Source organism: Nicotiana attenuata, unplaced genomic scaffold, assembly GCF_001879085.1.
Source record: "Nicotiana attenuata strain UT unplaced genomic scaffold, NIATTr2, whole genome shotgun sequence".
NCBI classification, from domain to species: Eukaryota; Viridiplantae; Streptophyta; class Magnoliopsida; order Solanales; family Solanaceae; genus Nicotiana; species Nicotiana attenuata.
Window position 1 is genome coordinate 1 of NW_017672785.1, and position 22,743 is coordinate 22,743.

General features: G+C 40.1%; 1 protein-coding gene across 1 annotated transcript; it reads right to left on the reverse strand.

The window, feature by feature from the left end:
* Nucleotides 1–1,479: 1,479 nt before the first annotated feature.
* LOC109214498 lies at nt 1,480–2,254 on the reverse strand. The gene is made up of 3 exons (XM_019378422.1): nt 1,880–2,254; nt 1,668–1,794; nt 1,480–1,577 (listed from the first exon to the last, which is right to left on the reverse strand). The coding sequence occupies exons 1-3, from the start codon at nt 2,167–2,169 to the stop codon at nt 1,527–1,529; spliced, it is 468 nt and encodes a 155-aa protein (XP_019233967.1). The 5' UTR covers nt 2,170–2,254; the 3' UTR covers nt 1,480–1,526.
* Nucleotides 2,255–22,743: the final 20,489 nt, after the last annotated feature.

The following is a 22,743-nucleotide window of genomic DNA, read 5'->3' on the forward strand; positions in this document are numbered from 1 at the left end:
GTCATCATAGAGTCTTATGATACCCGTTTTATGGGAACTGCCATGACCGACGGAAAACATTCCATCACCATCAACCTTGTCACTATCAATTAAATTTCTTTTCTTCTTGGAAAATGAAGTAGAGAATTCCTCTATAATCTTTCTTTTATATACTTAGAAAATGTTAAAATTCCTGCCTACACCATCACTATTTGAAGCACATGTCATTGCATTCTCATCATCATTGTCGCTAACGAGAACAACAATTGATCAAAAGACACACCCTGTCAGCTACTGTATCCAAGTTATTCTCTGTATCCAAGTTCATCCCGAGGATAATCACCAAAGCCACCAGACAGCTTTATGATGCCAATGAAGCAAGATCATGAGCTATTCAATAAAACTCGTATTGTAAAGAAGAAGAAAGAGACTGATTCAGAAAGGTGGGTCGAGGGTCGAGCCTCTACTATACATGTACGTTTTTTACTTTTCATTAAGTATTTTTATTTACTTTTATATAAATTTTGAAATACTAATTTAATATAATTTTTCTTATAGGTTCGCTTCACACCTGATGTGGAGGAAGTCATACGCAGTCAGCCACCTAATGAGTCGGGCGAGGCAATCCAACATTCGGACGAGGATGTTGAAAGAACACTCCTTGAGTACTTTATATACTTTGAACTAGACAATAGAACTAGCTTTCGAATGGGCTTGTAATAAGCGTTAACTTAGTTTTGTTAGCTTAATGTGTTAGTTCTATTGAACTTTATACTTCGTTGGTTTTAATGTTGTTGTTGTTGTTGTTGTTGTTGTGTTGTTGTTGGTATTGTTGTTGTTGTTGCTTGTAATAGGGATTTGGTATGCTGGCAGGTGGTGTAGCTGCCAAAACAGGTAGTTTCTCCCAAAATAATACCCAGAAAAGCGACCAACTTTGGTCTCTTTTTGGTCGCTTGTCATTTAAAAAAATAATTTGACGGGCAATAGCGACCAAAGTTGGTCTCTTTTTACCCAGATTTCTTAAAAAGAGACCAACCTTGGTCGCTATTCCATTAAAAAAAAATTAAATTCTTGACATTAGCGACCAACCTTGGTCTCCATTTTCCAGATTTTAAAATATAATATTTGGATTAGAGACCAAAGTTGGTCGCTGTTTTATGAATAATAATAAATCAATAAATAATATATTTTACATTTAGAGACCAACTTTGGTCGCCAAATTTATATTATTAAAATAATAAAGCGACCAAAGATGATCGCTATAGTCAATACCCGGAATATTTGGTCATTTTACCTTAGAGACCAAAGTTGGTCGCTAATTAGCGACCAACTTTGGTCCCTAAAGTGAAGGGACCAGCAATATAGCGACCAGGCATGTTTGGTCGCTTTTTGGTCGCTTTTGGGCCTATAAGCGACCAACTTTGGTCGCTTTTTGTGGTCGCTTTTTACCGGATTTCTAGTAGTGTTACTGGAACACCTCTTGGCCTAATTTTTTTAGTTTTCATTTTGGAAATGAAATCTTTGTACCTTATTGATGCCTTATTCTCCTATTGGCTCCTCACTGCACTATCAATGGAAGAGTCCCCATAGAATTTCTTCTGGAATAATTTTATAAAGTAATAACATTAATATCTTATTTATAACAGTTAATACACTTCCTAAATTCATTATATAATGAGAAGTTATACCTTGAATTCTCCCAAATAAAAGTTTTTTATCTCGTCAGAGACACTTTTCCAATTGATTCCATTGGGATCAAGTTCATGCTTGAAAGATTTAAATATATTTGTCGAGCATAATCCACTAGGTTCTAACCTGAAAAAATTTGAAGACAATAGTTGAAGGGGTATCATAAATCAAAATTTCTATATAAAAAGTAATAGTAAAAATATGGACTAACCCTGTAGGAGCAAGAGTAACAAGTGTTCGCTTCCCGCGACTACTGGTGCAATCACCTTCGCCAATTGTGTTGCTTTGAGTAGATATGCCCTCACCTATTGGGTTGCTCTGATCAGGTGTATTAGGAGATGATTCAGAATGGATAGTTGGGGTACTACCATGACCTGATGTTTGAACGGGTGTCGTACTGCTAGGAGCTAAAGTTTTTACTTGATTTATGTGATTCTGCCCAGCTAAAGAACTCGTACCACCTTGTTGAGGACTAATTATGGGAATGGGAATAGAAGGCATATTTGCACGAATAGCAGAATTACCCCTACCCCTAACTAAGGACTTGCCTCCACGAGCTATGCTATCTCGGCCTCTCCCTCGAGTCATATCTACAAAAAAAATTACATGTAAGCAAATTAGAGTCATAGATTGGTATAAGTCAAGAATTAAGTCCCTGCAAATAGAAAACATTGGTATAAGTCAAGAATTGGGCCAAAATTACTGCTAGATTTTTTAATTTTATAGTAAGTGATAAACTTAGGGAAATGAGTGAGAAGTTAGACATCAAAGAAAAGCAATAAATATAGATATATTCTTGCAGATAGCATTCAACTTAGATTACAACAAACAAAACACATAGCATTCAGCTTAGATTACAACAAACAAAACACAGTAAGATACATCAACATATTTTTAATTAACACACTAGTAACTATCTATTTCTTCTACGAAATCTTCCTCATCATCCTCTGTATCTTCCGTTTCATACTCTTCTTCTTCTTCTTCTTCAGTTTCATGATGATCTAGCAATAATTCATCATCAACGTGCTCAGCCATTTCAATTAAATCCCCATTTGGATCATGTAAGAGTATATTTTCATCAACGACAATGTTCATATCTATCAGATGATCTTCAACTTCTTCAACTTGGAACAGGAGATTCGCATCTGAAATTGCCATCACTTCCTCATCTGGTAATTCAACAACATGCCGAGGTTTAACTTTCAATACAGCTAACCGATCCTTCTTGTCCTTTCTCTTGCTAGGATAAGGAACATAACACACTTGAGTTGCTTGCATCGCAAGAATAAAAGGTTCATATTTTTTATATCGACGACGATGGTTAACATCCACCAATTTGTATTGATTATGCTTTTTAACACCAACATTCATCGTTGGGTCAAACCATTCACACTTGAATAATACAGTTTTCTTTAAAGGTTCTTCACGGTATTCTACTTTCATAATCTCTTGTATCCGACCATAGTAGTCACCAACATTTGGATCCGATATACAAACTTCACTGTTCATTGTTGATCTTGCGCTAACATGACTTTTTGTGTGAAATTTATATCCATTAACAAAATACACTGAATGACATATCGCGCTTGTCAATGGTCCATGAGCAAGGCTACGCAAGAATGCATTCTCAATATGGTTGCTTCGGACCTATTTAAAAAATTATGAGACTTAGTTAAATTTAACAAAACAATTTATGTACATCATTGTATAAAAGTAAATTATTGTTGGAGGCTTACATATTGCTTGAACCATATAGAGAAATATATTTCGAGATTCTCATCTATTTGATCCTGAGATAGATTCGGATATTTTTCTTGTAAACGTTCCACGTACATACTTCATTGCAACAAAATAAGTTAAAATTAGTGCTTCTGATATATGAATATTTGTTATATTAAGCAAGTATAACTTTCAAATGTTACCTTACAAATGGCTCAACCTCTTTACAATTTAGTAGAATGTAAGTTTGGGCAGCCTTGATTTCTTCCAAGGATAAACTCCTCTTTTTTTGCTTCTCCTGATAGTCGACCTGGATGTGTAAATATTGATAAATTTCCTTTATGATCTTCCACAACACCACCATCATCATTCCGGTCCACATTATGATTACGTGTAATGACATGAGGTTCAAAATAATGAGAAAATAATTGTGTTGACTCTGTCATCAAGTATGCTTCACAAATAGATCCCTCAACACTAGCTTTATTCCCAATCATTTTTTTCAAAGTTCCAAGGTACCTAAATAGATAAATGAATGGACCGTTAAATTAAAAAGTCATGTGTAGCATACTTGTCACTATTATGACATAGAAGTTTTAAATTTACCTCTCAAAAGGATACATCCATCGATATTGTACAGGTCCAGCAATTCTTGCTTCATATGGCAGGTGCACGGGCAAATGTTCCATTGAGTTAAAGAACCCCGGTGGAAATATACGTTCCAACTTACACAAGATCTGTGGGATGTCTATTGCTAATCTCTCCATGTCAGCCACTTGTAGAGTGGCCGAAGTAAGATCTTTAAAAAATAAGCTCAATTCTGTAAGTGTCTGCCACACATTACTAGGAAGTAGTTCACGAAAGGCAATAGGCATTAATCGTTGCATGAACACGTAACAATCATGACATTTCATGCCAAATAACCTAGACTTGTTCGTCTCTAGACATCAACCCAAATTTGAAACATACCCATCTGGAAGCTTCAAACTTTTCACCCGATCGAATAAGATATCTTTTGCTTCATTGTCTATTGTATATGCAGCTTTGGGATATTTTCCACTAGCATCCTTTGCCAACTGAGGTCTATCGCAATAGGTTAGCATATCCAGACGTGCTTTCGGATTGTCTTTGATTTTGTCTTTAACATTAAGAACTGTGTTAAATACATTATCAAAGACATTCTTTTCAATATGCGTGACGTCAAGATTATGTCGAATCATGTTAGAACTCCAATAAGGCAAATCCCAAAAGATGCTTTGCTTTTTCCATCCACAAGATTTTCATATTCTCGAATTAACTACTTGTGCATCTTCCTCTGTTACTTTCCATAGCCCTAACTCACTAATTTGGTTCAAAATTTCGTCTACCGTTCTAAGTGCTGGTGGTAGCCTTTTGACAGTTTGACCTTTAAGAAAGTTTTTACGATCTTTCCTAATTGGATGATGTTGGTCAAGGAACATTCTATGACTATCAAACCAAGTTGTTTTCCCACCATGACGTAATCTAAAAGATTGTGCTTCCTCCATACAATAATGACATGCTACCTTGCTAGCAGTACTCCATCCTGATAACTTAGAATATGCTGGAAAGTCACTGATTGTCCACATAAAAGCCGCCCTTAATTGAAAGTTTTACTTTTTTGAGATGTCAAATGCTTCCACACCTTCCTCCCATAACAAGGCCAATTATTTTATTAGAGGTTGTAGAAAAATATCAATTTTTTGTTTAGGATTGGTTGGCCCTGGAACAATGATAGTTAAGAACATGTACGCCTCTTTCTTACTCATCCAAGGAGGTAAGTTGTATGGAGTGACAATCACTGGCCACAAAGAGTATTTTCTTCCCGATTGACCAAATGGTTGGAAACCATCAGTAGATAACCCCAGCCTCACATTCCTTGGTTCAGCACCAAAAAATGAATGAGTTTCATTGAAGTGCTTCCAAGCCTCAGAGTCTGATGGATGACGCATTATCCCCTCCCTTGTATATGCTCATGATGCCATCTCATGTCACCGACTGTAGCATGAGATGCATATAATCTTCGCAATCTAGGAATCAAAGGAAAATAATACATCCTTTTATAAGGGACTAATTTCCTCTTACGAGAACCAACGCGACGTTTAATCCTCTTGTAGCCACAAAACTTGCAAGATGTGAGGTCTTCATCGTCACCCCAGTACAACATACATCCTGAATTACGACAATCAATCTTTTCAACCGGCAAACCCAAGCTACGCACTAGCTTCTTGGTTTGATAATAACTTTCAAGCATTATGTTATCTTCAGGTAAAGCCTCTTTCAGCAATTGCATCATTTGGTCATATCCCCTCTGTGATAAAGTGTTCTCCATTTTAATGTTTAACATCCTAGAAACTACTACGAGCTGAGAGAGGGAAGAACCAGGATACAATTCTGTATCAGCGGCCTTTAGCAAATCATAAAACCTTTGAGACTCAGGATTAGGCTCCTCCTCCATTGAAGGATTAGGCTCGTCCTCCATTGAAGGCTCAAAATGATGAGACGACTCAAATTCAGTATTACTATAAGATTGCCAACTAGAACCCTGGCCAAAGTTGGGTCCAGCTGCATCTAAAACCATTTATCGGTATGGATTGTCATATCCTAATGCAGGTTGAACACCACCATGTAGATCACTGCTAGAAGACGTCACTCCAGTCACATCTTTTTTCCCTTGATACTTCCAAACATAATAGTTTTCAACAAATCCAAACTTAAAAAGGTGCAATCTAACTGTTTCAACATCCATGTATATAATGTTGCGATATTTTTTACATGGACATCGAACATTCTCACCACTCATGCGATTTCACTGAGAACGTGCAAACAGGAGAAAGCTATCCACGCCAGTTATAAAATTAGAATTAATACCCCCTCGGCCATCCAACCTCTCGTACATCCAAGCACGCTCTAAATTATCCATATTCCTATTTAATATAGAAACAAAACAGGATAATCAGATTTCTTTTTTCTGCGAGTAAGATAATAAGAATGTTCTAAAGGGAAGTACTGGACAAAAATTAAGAAGATAAGCAGGAGAAGATTAATTAAACTACCAAAGGAGAAGATTAATTAAACTGCACATGCTAGTAACTAACAAAAAACAAATTTCCCGAAAATTATTACTAATAAAAGAAACTACATCTCACTCTAAATTGTGTTTTTTATAGTTGATACTATAAATCTGAAGTTTCGCACCATGTAGAAAAGCAGATGACTGATAGTATTTTTTTTTCGCCTTCTGCTGAACAGAATCAGAATCCTGTCCATTACTGTCCAAAATCTATCCTAACCCCTCTCTCAAAGCTCAACTGATCTAACCAGCTAATGCCCTATTATTCACCTTCACACCAATTAGTAGCAGCAGAATGGCAGCAACAATAACAACATACCCAAGGTATGCAACATATTAAACCACGACAGACAGATACTCTATTTGAGTACTCGAAATGGGAATAATGTGTCTTAAAAGATGTAGCAAAAAATACATTCTTGAACGTGAGGACACAAAGGGAGTAGCTAAATATCCTTGTTATTTTCCTCATATATTAACAACTTCATTAGACAATAAAATTAATGTGGCAAAACAAGAACGAATTAAGCACATGAAGGATCCCATAGAAAGAACTGAAAAGAAAAACAAAAAATAGAATCTGCATTTATTGAAAAATAGAGGAGCGAACGGATAATACACTGTCTAAATTCATAACATACAAAACCCTAAATATATAGGTAGGACAGATTTGGTCTACTCCCATATCAAATTGAGCTGGGACGTCATAAATTTACTTGCTGCTAACATACAAATCAGATACTCTATTAGACATGAGTATCTTCTCACAGGTAACATACAAATCAAATTAGTACAAAGCATAAGAAACAGAAGAAGAAAAAAATTAAAGCCATCTACAAACCTTAGATTCACGTTGGCTACTGATTTTTGCTATTGTTCTTGCCCTCAAGGTGTGTTTTCTACTGATTTTTCTCCCAGCCGCCTAATTTTGCTCCTAGCGCGTTTTTACTCTCTTAGAAGAAAGACTGATGTTTTACCAATTTGTGCCCTAGGGTAAATAATTAAGTGGTATTCAGCGACGGATTTAGCTACGGCTCAATTTCTGTCGCTAAAAATAATATTATTTTTCATTAAATAGTACATTATCGACGGCAATTTCCGTAGCAAGGAGTTTTAAAAAATTTTGATAAAGAAATTAAGGCTAGCGATGGATTTTTCGTTGCTAATTCCGTCGCTGTAGTTAAATAAATTTTGTCGCTAAATCCGTAGGTAAATTGAGGGCGCCAATATTTAGCGCCAACAATTAGCGATACATTTTCGATTTCGTCGCTATTCCGTCGCTATATTATATACTAACTATTTTTTGGCTTTTTTTTTGCGACGAAACTATTATTCCGTAGCCAATCCGTCGTTAATCAGCGACGGAACTAAATTTGTCGCTAAAATTCGTCGTTAAATGCTATTTTTTTTGTAGTGACATAACTGCAATTAAACAAATAACTCAACAGAAAGGAACGATCATTGTGGATCCCAATAGAGCTAGCATATAGCCTAAACATGATTTCTAGCATAAATTACAACTCAAGTGCTCTAACACATAGAGTACATTAAAAAATTATTCAGATGAGGTAGCTACACAATTCTATGGAACCGACTAAAAATCACAATTTCTACGATGCACGCCCACACGCACGTCACCTAACATGCGCGTCACCTCAACATCGATCACATAGCACGTAATTTGGGGTTCCATACCCTCATCACCAAGTATAGAAGTGTTACTTACCTCGAACAAGCCAAATCCAATGCCGAGCAAGCCAAACGATGCTCCAAAATACAATTCCGTGTGTACCAACCTCCGAACGGCTCGAAACCCAATTCTTGTGATGAAATTTACCTCCAAAATCGCTCCATTGCGAAGTCTATAGCTCAATATGTGACAAAAATGGCCAACCCTCAAACTTAAAGCATTCTGCCCAGTGCTGATCGCACTTGGGAACCAAATTTCCGCTTCTGCGGACACATACATGCGGCCCAATCTTCACTTCTACGAACAAACCAAACTCAGCATTGCTTCTGCGGAGCATCACTTCGCACCTGCGGGCGCACAAGTGCGGCTCTACCATCGCACCTATGCAATACCTCGCCCCTACGACCCAAGGCACCGCTCGCTTCCGCAGGTGCACCCTATTTCTCGCATCTGCGCGCCATGCTCCCAGTTCCACTTCCGCTCCTGCGACCCTTTTTCCGCTTTTGTAGCTCCTCACCTGCGCCCATAACTCCACAGGTATGGTTACACCAGAACCAGTAGCCTCAACAATTTGCAATATGCAACAGAATAATCCGAACCTCGTCCGAAGCTCACCCGAGCACCTCGGGACCCCGTCTAAAACCAACAAGTCCCATGACGTAACACAGACCTACTCGAGGCCTCGAATCACGCATAACAACATCAAAACAACAAATTGCACCTCAAATCAAACTTAATGAACTTTTGAACTTTCAACTTCCAAAACTTGCGCCGAAACATATCAAATCAACTTGAAATGGACTCAAATTTTGCACACTAGTCCAAAATGACACAACGAAGCTATTCCAATTCCCAGAACCATAATCCGAATCCGATATCTTCAAAGTCAACTCTTGGTCAAACTTATGAACTTTCCAAACCTTCAAAATCTAATTTTTTGCCAATTTGTGCTGAAACCTTCTAGAAATATCCAAATGCAAATTTGGACATACGCCCGAGTCCAAAATCACCATCCGGACCTAACAGAACCATCAAAACTCCGTTCCGAGGTCAAATTCACAAATGTCAAACTTAATCAACTCTTCCAACTTTAAGCTTCAACATTGAAATTCATTCTTCCAAATCGAGTCCGAACAACCTGAATACTAAAACCGGCGATTCACACAAATCATAATACATCATACAATGCTGCTCAAGACTTCAAATAGCTGAACGGAATGCAAATGCTCAAAACGACTAGTCGGGTCGTTACATCCTCCCCTACTTAAACATATGTTCGTCCTTGAACGTGCCAAGAGTTGTTCCAAAGCCATCAAACCGCCGTGTTAACTTACCATGCACATACCCGGGGATGATCCCACTTCACCCTATTCCATATAGGCCCGACAACACAACGTAACTGAAAATCATTACTTCAACCTTAGCCCGTAAACCACATATTTCAATTTCCAACACCTAGAATTTTCTACAAAACCCGAACCTCACATCTACACACTGTATAAATCTTAATAGGCTTTATCAAGCCATAACCATAACCCAAGATGTACTCGCATGACATAGCACACGACTCGCATATTCGTAGCAAAATATCCGATCACAGTAGCTGCTCAAAACAATCCAATACCGGTAGTAAACATCATATCAAACAAAACCTTGTACTAAAACCTTCGTACACTGTCAACGATGAAAGAAACATGCAGAACTCATAACCAATCATTAGATCAACAAGTCTTGGAGCTCCCTCTCCTTCGACAAGAACTATAGCCAATTTCTAAGCCGATCAGCAACATTATCCTTCCAAATATACCGCAACCAAATCTGATAGCACCCATTCTAGGTCCAATAACCTCATCTCCTCAAACACAACCATTCTAGTGACACGCAACACCAGTACAACCTAATGTCACAACCATGTAGTCCATGCACCGTCAAGCAACAATTCAAATGTACTCAAACATAGAAAATGACTCAAATGAGAGAACCGTCCCGCAAGCTCAACAAGTACCGCCACAACGAAATGCTAAGGACCCATCACACACCGTATAACCATAACACACGAATCTAAAACTAAGGATCATATCTTAACATAACCCCGCCGCAATGCGTGACCCCATCCAAACACTGGTCCACATGAAATACCTCAAGCCACCATGCTCAAAATTAATAACCACGCGCAATTCGACATCAAGTACCCAAGGTGCATGACCATAACCACGGAGAACAAATAACACAATAACACATTCCGGAAAGAACATAACCAATGCGCAATTAATCATTAACACCCTAATATCCATCTCGCTCAATTCTGCTATAAGGCCCAGTTAGAACCGCACCATGTGTGCATATAACCAACAAATCACAACCCCTCGTAGCATAGAAGGGTAACTCATAGAACATAGCAGAACACGAATAAGCTCAACTCTAATCAAATGGAACATCCCTCAATAACAGCAGTACGGAGTCAACTAATCCGACCTGGTGCAGAATACCCATCCTCATTGGGCCTACCAATGGACCCCAAATCAACTCTGGTCACCCACAAATAGATAAATAACCCCCCGAAAGTCCACAATAACCTAACCATAACACATACCATCCTCTGGCTAGCTTTGGCCACATTTTCACCGTCCACAACCACGAAACAATCTGCTCCTGGGAGCTCTCGTTCTCCAAATCCATAAACACACGAACCACCATATTTGATCCCAACTCCACCGCCTGAATGTCCAACACATCTCTCATACACGATAATCCCACGAGGAATACTTCTATAATTCTTCCGTGCCACATAGCAAAATCTGAATATTAACAGTCGATCAATAAGTCGAGCACCACAATACCAATAAAGCATCCGTAAGTCAAAACAGAGCGCGCCTTCTGAAATGCGCACTCTTCTCAAGAATTACCAAGTTGTTATAGCATTCGCCAAAACATCAGAAACCGTCTATGCTGTCTAAGAGTTCATGACCTTCCTTTTCAAAACTGATCTATGACCTTGCACATGAGGATCTCAATCCCACACAACACACCGCATCAATCATGCCATCATATGAAAAATACGAGAATCTCATAATCAACCCTAAGTCACTAGTAGAATACACATCCGTTCAGCAAGAAACCTTCCATTTGATTCCATCGAGTAAACAATCACAACACTCAACATGATCCTCACACCGGTAGGAAATATCCATCTCAAATTGTGGTAAAGCCATCGAGAACTCTTTGAAACCTGTTTGCAAATAACCCAGCCATTAGAATTGAATCTCCCTCACTCAACCAAGCCACGCACGAGATAACCCACCTGCTTAGCCCCAAACTGGCAGCCCTTGCATCCGACCATGGCCATAACCACTAAGAATTCACTACATCTTCCCGAGTCTAAGCTCGTTAAATGAACATAAGAATCTACTTCACCCCACAAATGAACATGGAAAATCTTTCGACACACTCATAACTCTAGACTATACATCACATCAAATAGCAATCAAGCACCCAATAGTCCTTTTTTAACATCTCAAGCAAACTATCCTCGTCACAATCAAACCATTTGAACACATCCCGCAGTCACATCATACTCATCATATAGCCATCCAGCCACTCATCGAGTCACAAATTTTGCTCACAGGGACGCTACCGAACATATAAGTCCAAAAGTACTTGCCCACATAATCAAAATCCCCGTGATTAAGCTACAGTCAAAACCCGGCCACAAGTCCTCCATACTGGCCAATCATCAGCACACAGAAATCACATCTCGCACTTCATCCATGGAATCATAAGCCATCGATGCAGAGCTGATACCGAGCGTTCACATGCGCATACAAATGCGTGGAAGGAATTCAAAGAGTCATGTTTCAAGCTAAATCAATGCCGATAAGGAAAGATAGATGGGAAGTTCATCCTAAATGCCATGTAGCCTCTCGAAGATAGGTATGGACGTCATCATACCGATCCACAAGACTCTACTAGACACTTGCTCATGACTCGTAGAACCTATGAACCTAGAGCTCTGATACCAACTTGTCACGAACCAAAATCCAAACCGTTGGGATGGCACCTAACCCAACCTGCTAGGTAAGCCAATTAACAAAATAACATAATATAATAACACTGATGTGAATCAAAGATAAGATAACTGAATTTTATACATCTCCCTAAGGACTGATAGCACAAATCATGAGCTTCTAAGATTTAAAGTTTACAAAGCTGGTTCGAAATAAAATACACCATCTGTCTGAAATATACATGAACATATCTGAAATACTAAGGCTACCAGGATCAAGATGAAGCTATGACTGAGACGCAGGTACATCTTCAGATCCAACTCCTGTTGTACCCAGCAACATCAGCATCCAACATCTGCACGCAAGGGGTGAAAGTGTAGTATGAGTATAACCGACCCCATGTACTAAATAAGTAACAAACCTAACCTTAGGTTGAAAGTAGTGACGAGCTGGGACAAGGGTCCGAGTCCAACTCCAATAAACCACCACGGTTGAAAACAATATAATAAAAATAGTACAAGAAAATAACTCAGAAATAAGATGCTCAACTCGTTCATAGGTACCGAAAATAGGCATACTTTTCAAGTATAACAGAAAATTTCCAATTCTTTCACCGAAATCACCAAAATTATGAGTAAGTCTGAAAATTGTGATTTTTCCCAAAAATCTTTCAACAATAATTAAGATATTTCATTTTTAGATAGCATGAGGAAAGTACATCTCTATACCTACATGTTGATAAGCAAGTAAATCATAAATGTCATAAAAAATATCGGGTAGTAGAAGGAAGGCTTGTCCAATGCAATGCCTCTGAATGATGAGCTCATGTACTCACACTCTCAGAGTACTCAATCTCACTGTCTCATACTTTCCACTCATCACGCTCAATCACTCGACACTCAGTCACTCGGTACTGAATAGGGCAGATCCAGCCCAAACATAATAACTGTTGGCAACTTCGCTCAGTAGGAGTGTGCAGACTCTAGAGGGGCTTCTTTAGCACAAGCGTTATAATATGTACGGAAAACTAACGTGTTGCACAGATAACTCACGTGCTATAGTATCAATATCTGAATCTGCACGGACAACTCACGTGCTGCACGGACAACTCACATGCTATAATATTAATATCTGGATCCGCACGGATTACTCACGTGCTGCACAGACAACTCTCGTGCTATAGTATCAATATCTGAATTCGCACGGACAACTCACGTGTTGCACGGACAACTCATATGCTATAGTATCAATATCTATATCCACACGGACAACTCACGTGCTATAGTATCAATATCTTCACAATCAGGCCCTTGGCCTCACTTCTCTCCAGTCTCTCGGGCTCACAACACTCATGCAAAGCAGCCCAAGTCAATGATATAAGATGCGACAATATACAATAACAGAGATTGAGATATGATATGTAATGATGAATACGACTGAGTACATAACTGCAATTGAACAAATAACTCAACAGCAAGGAACGACCATTGTGGGTCCCAATAGAGCCATGATAAGTGTGGATTTTAACTACTTATTAGCGCCTTTTAGCTTTCGTTTTAGTCCAAAAGTGTTTAATTGTATTCCCGAAAACAGATGAAATATGCTTAATTGTAGGAGTATTGGAAAATGAGCCACTAAGATGAAATCTAACTTTAAAAGGAGTGATCTGAACTCAAGGACAAAAATCAGGCACAAAAGCTCAAGTGCGGACCGCAGATTTCCATCTGCGGTCGCAGAATGTGAAGGAAAGTTATCAGAGTCCAAGTGCAAAGTGCGGACCGCACAATTATTGTGCGGCCGCAGAAGCCAACCAAGAGCAGAAGTTCAGAGAGTCATCATTTTAGGCTTAAAGGAAATACGGACCGCACAATTATTGTGCGACCGCAGAAGTCATCTACGTGGCCACACTCAGAAATATACGGTCCGCAGAAGAGCCCTACGCAGCCGCACCAAGAATTGTGTGGACCGCAGAATATGAGAGATGCGGCCGCATTCCAGAATTGTGCGCCCGCAGATTCAACTCTTGTCAAGACTGAAGCAAAGTGCAGACCGCACATGGAATTGAGCAGCCGCAGAACCTCCGAAAGGGCATTTTTGTCTGAAAATTCTAGCCTTGTATAAATAGAATAGTTTCACGAAATTAGGTCAAGTTTTGAATATTCAAAGTGTTGTAGCCGTTTTTCCTTGCTTTTTTAGGCAATAGTTCATTTTGGTGATTTAACATTGGGTTTTCATATTTTAATCTTGCAATATGAGTTTTATCATCTTTTCTTCTATACCCACTATGAGTAGCTAGATTTTTAACTAGGGTTGTAACCCAACCCTAGTGTGTAAACCTTATGGGTGATTAATTTTATTCTTGTTTATGAATGGATGTTTGCTATTTAGCTAGGTTTATGCTGTAATTGTAAAATTAATGGTTGCAAACATTGATTTGTGCCTATTAGACTTAGTCTCTTCTTGAGAAAGAGAGACCTAGTCTAGGTTAACCTAGCTAACAAGGAAATGGGTAAATTGAGAGACTGATTAACCCAATTAAAGGGTTCAACATAGAGGTAGTAACAACCCGACTTGAGCTCTTATCAACCGTTTTGGTAGATACCCATTTGGTCTTGAGAAAGTCAAATTGGGCAAAACCACTCTCTGATCGAGACGTACTGAGCGGGAAACGTACCGTTGTGAGCTATAATACACCCTAGTTAACAAAACAGCATAAAAGCCTTTATCCTATTAGGCAAACACCTAGGTCATGGTCACAGCCCTAGGCCTTTTACGTTATTTGAAAATAACAACAAAAACAATGTCCTCTAGTTTTATATCTTTAGAATTGCAATCCTTAGCATAATTTTAGAAGTAAAAGTAAAACCATATTTTTGGAAGTGGAATCTAGATACTTCACGTGCTCAATCCAAATATATACTATTAATTCCCATCTCAGCTCCCTATGGATTCGGTCCCGACTCCTTGTTGGGTATTATTATTACAATCGACCGTTTCACAACCTCAAATAGAGGTGTGACTTGGACGAGATCAATTATTGGCGCCGTTGCCGGGGAGCTAAAATGGATTTAGCTATATATTTGGTTTTGTGTGTGAATTATCTTCTTTTCCTTCCGAGTTACTAATCTTTTTATGAAAAAATTGTAGGTGAAACAATGGCTTTCAACAACAATGATCCTCTTGGAAACATGCCTATGAGGGATGTAGACGTGGAAGATGACCAAGTTGAAGAGGTTCCTCTTGAACCTCAAACAAATAGACGAGGCCGATCGCCTCAAGACAACGTTCCCGTTCCACCCCCACCTCGACCAAGAACGGCTCCACATAGTCCCTCCCCGCATTAGGGCGGGCAACTTTCAAATCACAAATTTTATGCTCACACTGTTTGAGCAACGAGGATTCTTCACCGGGGCTCCGAATCAAAATGCGTACAAACACTTGAAGGGGTTTGTGGACACTTGTTGGGGGAGTAAACAAACCAATGTCTCCGAGGATGCTTTAAGGTTGAGGCTATTTCCTTTCTCTCTATGGGGGAAAGCCTTGGATTGGTTAGAGAGATTGCCAAACCATTCTATCCATACATGGGATGAATTGGCGGAGAAATTTATTTCCAAGTTCTTTTCTCCCGGTCATATGGCTACTCTTAGAGACGATATTCTAGCATTCAAACAAGAACCTAGTGAGCCTTCACATGAGATATGGGAGAGGTACCGAACTATGGTGAAAGAGTGCCCAAATAATGACATGACGGAGGCTATGATTCAACAAACTTTCTATAGGAGGATCAATACCACCAATCAATGCGTGGTCAACCAACTTGCCGGTGGAAATTTCATGACAACGCCATATGCGGAAGCTTGTGAGATCTTAGATGAAATGGCGGATACTTCAACGACATGGCAAAGTAGAGCAAATGTTCCTCAAGGTAATCCAAACGTGATTCACCTACTTAAAGAATTGCATGATCATGGGAAAACAATTGCCGAGTTGACCACCACAATGAATTAATTAGCCAAGGCTCAACTTCAACAAGTGCAAGGTCCTAAGCAAGTCAATGCAATGGAGGGAGTTAGTATGATGGTAAACAAGAGAAGGAAAAAGGATCCACAAGTGCAAAACCGTGTGGAAATTATGTACAAGATGATAGTGGGTTTGATCAAGATGAATCTTACAATGAACAAGGGGAGGAAGTACAATATGTGAAAAACTTCCAAGGGCAAAGAAACAACTCTCAAGGACTGAATCAACAACAATGGCGACCTCAAAGAAATCAAGGGAATTGGAATTCTAGCAACCAAGGTAAATGGAATGGTGGCAAAAACGAAGGGAATTGGAACAATCAAGGAAATTGGAATGGTCAAAATAACCAAGGCAATTGGAGTGGCAATAGTCAAGGATATTGGGGAGGCAACAACCAAGGGGGCCAGAACAATAACTAAGGCAATCGGGGCCGGGCTTTCAAAGGCCCCCGATGTATCAACAACCGAGCAACCCGCCTCCTTATCCTTCCCATGGTTCAAGATCTTCCAACAATGAGATGGGACGAACTAAGAATATGTTCAAACAAATGATGGAGAAGAATGCCGACTCCGATGCCCAACTAGCCTCTCACAACACTTCAATTCGCAATTTGGAAGTTCAATTGGGGCAAATCTCCCAAGCTTTAAACACTCGTCCTAAGGGGGCACTACCAAGTGACACGGTGGTGAACCCAAAGGGTGGGAACAACACGGGACATGCCATGGCCGTTACTACAAGGAGTGGAAATGGTGGGGATGCACCCACCTCAAGCCAAAGGAAAATTGTGGATGATGAGCAAGTGGTACAAGAAGATGAGATCCCGAACAATGTAGTGCAAGCAAATGATGAAGTGAGGATTGGTATTGATGACAATGTGGAGGAGACTCATGAGGAAGTGAACCCGTCTAGGGAGCATATTGTTGACATACCGGAACGGGTAGTGCAAAAGGCTAAGGCACCAATGCCTAGCCTCCTCTTCCATATCCTCAAAGTCTTGCCAAGAAAAATAGCGAGAATCAATTCAAAAACTTCATTGACATGATGAAAAGTCTATCTATTAATGTGCCATTGGTTGAGGCTTTGGAAAAAATGCCCGGTTATGCAAAGTTTATGAAGGACTTGGTGACAAAGAAGCGGTCGACGAATTGTGAAACTATAAAGATGACTCATCAAGGGAGTGCAATTGTGCATTCAATGGCGCATAAATTGGAAGATCCCGGCGCTTTCGCAATCCCTTGTACCATTGGAAGTGCCGACTTTGCCAAAGCTCTTAGTGATCTTGGAGAAAGTATCAATTTGATGCCCTATTCGATTTTCAAGACTTTGGGAATTGGGAAACCAAGACCCACATCTATGAGATTACAAATGACGGAAGAGACCGTTGGGTATAATTGATGATGTGTTGGTTCGTGTTGATAAATTCATTCTCCCGGCGGATTTTGTTATTCTTCATTGTGAGGTTGATTATGAGGTTCCGATAATTCTTGGGAGACCTTTGCTTGCTACGGGGAAGGCTCTAGTTGATGTTCAAGCCGGAGAACTTACCTTCCGATTAGTGATGAAAAAGTGGTTTTCCATGTGTGTAAGTCTATGAGGCAACCTAATAGCAATGAAGTGTATTCTTTCAAGGATTTGGTGACCGATGTGATTGTGGATGAAGCAAGTGCCGTGATGAATGTTGATGATACATTGGAGGCAGTCTTGCTCAATTGTGATGATGAAGAAATGGAGGGTTACGTGTAATGTGTGAACTCTTTGCAAAGTTGGGGTTGTACACTTATAAGCCTCGCAAATTGTCCTTGGATCTTGAGAATAGAACCACTCCTCCAATAAAGCCTTCAATTGAGGAGCCTCCCATCTTGGAGTTGAAGTCATTGTCTCCACATCTTCGGTATGAATTTTTTGGCCCTTCTTCTACTTTACCAGTTATTCTTTCCTCTTATTTGACTAACGTGCAGGTAGATTCCACATTGGCGGTGCTAAAAAAGAGGAAGAAGATTATTGGATGGACATTGGCAGATATTTGGGGAATAAGCCCCGCATTTTTCATGAACAAGATTAACTTGGAGGAAGGTGCCAAAAAACCTATTGAACATCAAAGGAGACTCAATGAAGCCATGCAAGAGGTTGTCAAAAAGGAGATCATCAAGTGGTTAGATGCCGAGGTTGTTTACCCCATTTCCAATAGTTCGTGTACTTCTCTGGTTCAATGTGTCCCAAAGAAAGGGGGCATGATGGTGGTCACCAATAACAAGAATGAGTTGATTCCTACAAGAACGGTGATCGGGTGGAGAGTGTGTATGGACTATCGTAAGCTCAACAAAGTCACAAGGAAGGATCATTTCCCACCTCCCTTCCTAGATCAAATGCTTAATAGATTGGTCGGCCATGCTTTCTATTGTTTCCTTGATAGGTATTCCGGCTACAATCAAATTCTTATTGCTCCAGAGGATCAAGAGAAACTACTTTCACGTGTCCTTATGGTACTTTCGCATTCTCACATATGCCATTTGGGTTGTGCAATGCACCGTCAACTTTTCAAAGGTGTATGACAGATATCTTCACGGATATGGTGGAGGACTACCTTGAAGTCTTCATGGATGACTTTTCGGTGGTCAGGAGTTCTTTTGATGATTGTTTAGCAAACTTGGACAATGTGTTGGCAAGATGTGAAGAAACAAACTTGGTGCTCAGTTGGGAGAAATGTCATTTCATGGTTGAGGAAGGCATTGTCCTTGGCCACAAGATCTCAAAGAATGGCATTGAAGTCGACAAGGCAAAGATTGAGGTGATTTCTAAACTTCCACCTCCAACTTCAGTCAAAGGCGTGCAGAGTTTCTTACGCCACACGGGATTTTACAGGCGTTTCATTAAGGACTTCTCTAAAGTGGTGAACCCGTTATGCAAGCTTTTGGAGAAAGATGCTAAGTTTTATTTCAATGATGACTGCATGAGAGAATTTGAGTTGCTAAAGCTCAAGTTGACTACTACTCCCATTATCACCGCTCCAAATTGGAAATTTCCTTTTAAGCTCATGTGCGATGCAAGTGATGTAGCGATTGGGGCTATTTTGGGGCAACTCATCAACAAGATCTTTCATCCAGTATATTCTGCAAGCAAGACCATGAATAGTGCCCAAGTCAACTACACAGTTACTGAGAAAGAGCTTATTGCCATTGTGTTTTCTATTGAGAAGTTTCGCCCGTACTTGATGGGTGCAAAAGTGATTGTTCATACGGATCATGCGACACTTCGCTATCTTATGAGCAAGAAAGATTCCAAAGCTCGATTGATGAGATGGGTACTTTTGTTGCAAGAGTTTGATATAGACATCCAAGATCGAAAAGGAAGTGGGAACCATTTGTCTCTCTTGGAGGAGGAGGGGAGGCCTCATGGCCTTGAAATCAATGACTCCTTCGTCGATGAGAAACTCTTGGCTATTTCAATGAAAGAGGTGCCACGGTTCACAGATCTAGCAAATTATCTTGTAGGTGGCATCATACCGGTTGAGTTCTCTTCAAACCAAAGGAAGAAGCTCAAACAGGATTGTCAAGACTACTATTGGGATGAACTGTACCTTTTCCGGATTTGTACGGATGGAGTGACTAGAAGATGTGTACCGAAGGAGGAACAAGTTGAAATTCTCGGGGCTTGTCATTCTTTGCCTTATGGTGGTCACCATGGTGGAGCAAGAACGGCGTCCAAAGTGTTAAGTTGCAGTTTCTATTGGCCCACTCTCTACAAGGATGCTAGTGATCTTGTCAAGGTTTGTGATGAATGTCAAAGGTCCGGTGGAATATCAAGGAAAAATGAAATGCCCCTCACCACCATATTGGAGATTGATATTTTCGATGTGTGGGGTATTGACTTCATGGGTCCTTTTGTGAGTTCTTGTGGAAGCACCTACATCTTGGTCGCGGTTCATTATGTATCCAAATGGGTTGAGGATGTTGCTTTTCCCAACAATGAAGCGAGAAGTGTGGTGTTGTTTTTGAAGAACAACATCATTACAAGATTTGGTACTCCAAGGGCTATCATAAGTGATGGGGGATCACATTTTTGCAACGAAGATTTCGATACCTTACTCACCAAGTATGGTGTCACTCATAAAGTCATGACCCCCTATCATCCTCAAGCAAATGGTCAAGTAGAAGTCTCCAACCGGGAGATAAAGAGTATTTTGTCCAAAATAGTGAATGCTAACCGGACGGATTGGTCAAAGAAACTCGGTGATGCTTTATGGGCTTATAGGACGGCTTACAAAACACCTATCGGAATGTCTCCATACCGGTTGGTGTTCGGAAAAGCTTGTCATCTTCCGGTGGAACTTGAGCACAAAGCCAAGTGGGATTTAAAGAAGTTGAATCTTGAGTGGGATGTCGCCGCCAACTTAAGGGTGGCACAATTGAATGAGTTAGATGAGTTCTGGTACGATGCATACACAATTTCGTCCTTATACAAGGAGAAGATGAAGTACCTCCATGGCAAGTACATTCGGGACAAGGAGTTTAAAGAAGGTGATCTTGTGTTGTTGTTCAATTCTCGGTTACGGATGTTTTCGGGAAAGTTGAAGTCTAAATGGAGTGGCCCGTTTGAGGTTGTGAGTGTGACACCCTTTGGTGCATTGGACTTGAAGAATAAAAATGATGAGGTGTTTAGAGTCAATGGTCACCGGGTGAAGCATTATCTGGGGCAAGTTGGTGATGGCCACATCATGGCAGTGATTCATTTCAAGTGATGATGGTAATCTGCGTCGTGCCACGATGTTAAATTAGGCGCTTCTTAGGAGGCAACCCATGTTTCTTTTTCTTTTTCTTCTTCTTTAGTAGGTTTTTTTTTGTGCTAACTGGTTTTGAAGTGTGTTGCACGAATGAGTGTGCTTTGCAGGAACTGTGCTTAGAAAAATTGGCTAAGTGTGGAAAAAAGTGCGGACCGCACCTTTATTGTGTGGACCGTATAATTTTGAATGCCACAACAGAAAGGGATCTGCGGCCGTACAATTCTTGTGCGGACCGCACAACTGGAGATCAAAAATTGCACACTCTCTGAAGTTTGCCTGTCAGAAAAATGGTCAATGCGCGGCCCCACAAGGAAATGTACGGTCCGCACCAAAATCTGCGGCCGCACCCAAAAATATGCGGACCGCAGATTATCAAAAACAAAATGTGCATCAGGTGACAGAGTGCGGACTGCAAAAGGAATTCTGTGGCCGCACTCGTCTCTTGAACCTTTGGCCACCTGTTAAGTATAAATAGTGCTCTTCATTCTACAGTTAAAACTTTATATTCTCTGAGAATTAGAACAAAGGCAAAAAAATAGTGCACTCAACTGATTCACGCATCTGACACTCTATTCATCATCTTTGATTCTTCCTTAGCATCACTACATTACTGGTAAACGTTCAATTCATCTTTAAAATTTTTCAATTTTCGTACTTTTGTTCATAATTAGTGTAGTTATTTTTAGAACTAATGTCAAATTCATCAACATGTGAGCAGGAATTTGTGTTGGGTAACTTCATACTTACTATTTGGGGAATGGGTATACTGTTTATCATGTCTAAATTGCTACTACCATGTCTAAATTGTGCGTGAATTAGAAACCCTAAGTTCTTCCCGATGAATTTTTGAATTGTGCGGCCGCCGCCGAGGAATCGAGTTGGACCCATCAAAGGTTAAAGCTATCCAAGAATTACCACCACCAAAGAAAAGGAAGGATGTACTGAGTTTCTTGGGACGTCTCAATTACATCAGTCGCTGCATAGCACAGTCCACAGTAATATGTGAACCAATTCTCAAAATGCTGAAGAAGGATGCTGCGACCAGTTGGACCGAAGATTGTCAGAAGGCTTTCGACAAAATCAAGGAATACATGTCCACACCGCCAGTCCTCGTCCCGCCAGAGCCAGGGAGACCTTTGCTACTCTATTTATCCGTACTAGATGGGGCTTTCGGTTGTGTTTTGGGACAACATGACGAGACAGGAAGAAAGGAGCAAGCCATATATTACTTGAGTAAGAAGTTCACACCTTATGAAGCACGGTACTCTCTGCTAGAACGCACTTGCTGTGCTTTGACATGGACAGCTCAGAAATTGAGGCATTACTTCTGTGCCTATACCACATACCTCGTATCAAGGATGGATCCTCTGAAGTACATCTTTCAGAAGCCTATGCCTACCGGGAAGTTGGTCAAGTGGCAGATATTGCTGAGTGAGTTCGATATCATCTGATGTAACTGAACTACGCTTGACCTGATTCCCGTTTGAGAGGGGATACGTAGGCAGCCCTATGGGTTCGGTCACATCTTAATAAAATCTTTATTTTCCCGGAAACAGAAACTGGGACACAATTTTGAGGAGGAACCTCAAAATTCCGGAGCAAGTCCAGCCGACGTCATCATATGTAAAACAGTTAGAGAATCGGTTAAGCAACTGGAGCAGATTCTCAAAATTCCGGAGCAGGTCCAATAAACTTCGTGACATGCAGAACGACCGAAGGATCACTTACTAAACTGGGGCAGAATTTTGAGGACCCTCAAAATTCTAAC

Coding starts and splice junctions, on each gene's coding strand:
- LOC109214498 (XM_019378422.1), bottom strand. CDS start 2,169: ATGCCTTCTATTCCCATTCCCATAATTAGTCCTCAACAAGGTGGTACG. Junction 1,795..1,879: donor GTTACTCTTGCTCCTACAGG/GTTAGTCCATAT, acceptor AAATTTTTTCAG/GTTAGAACCTAGTGGATTAT. Junction 1,578..1,667: donor TTTATTTGGGAGAATTCAAG/GTATAACTTCTC, acceptor AAATTATTCCAG/AAGAAATTCTATGGGGACTC.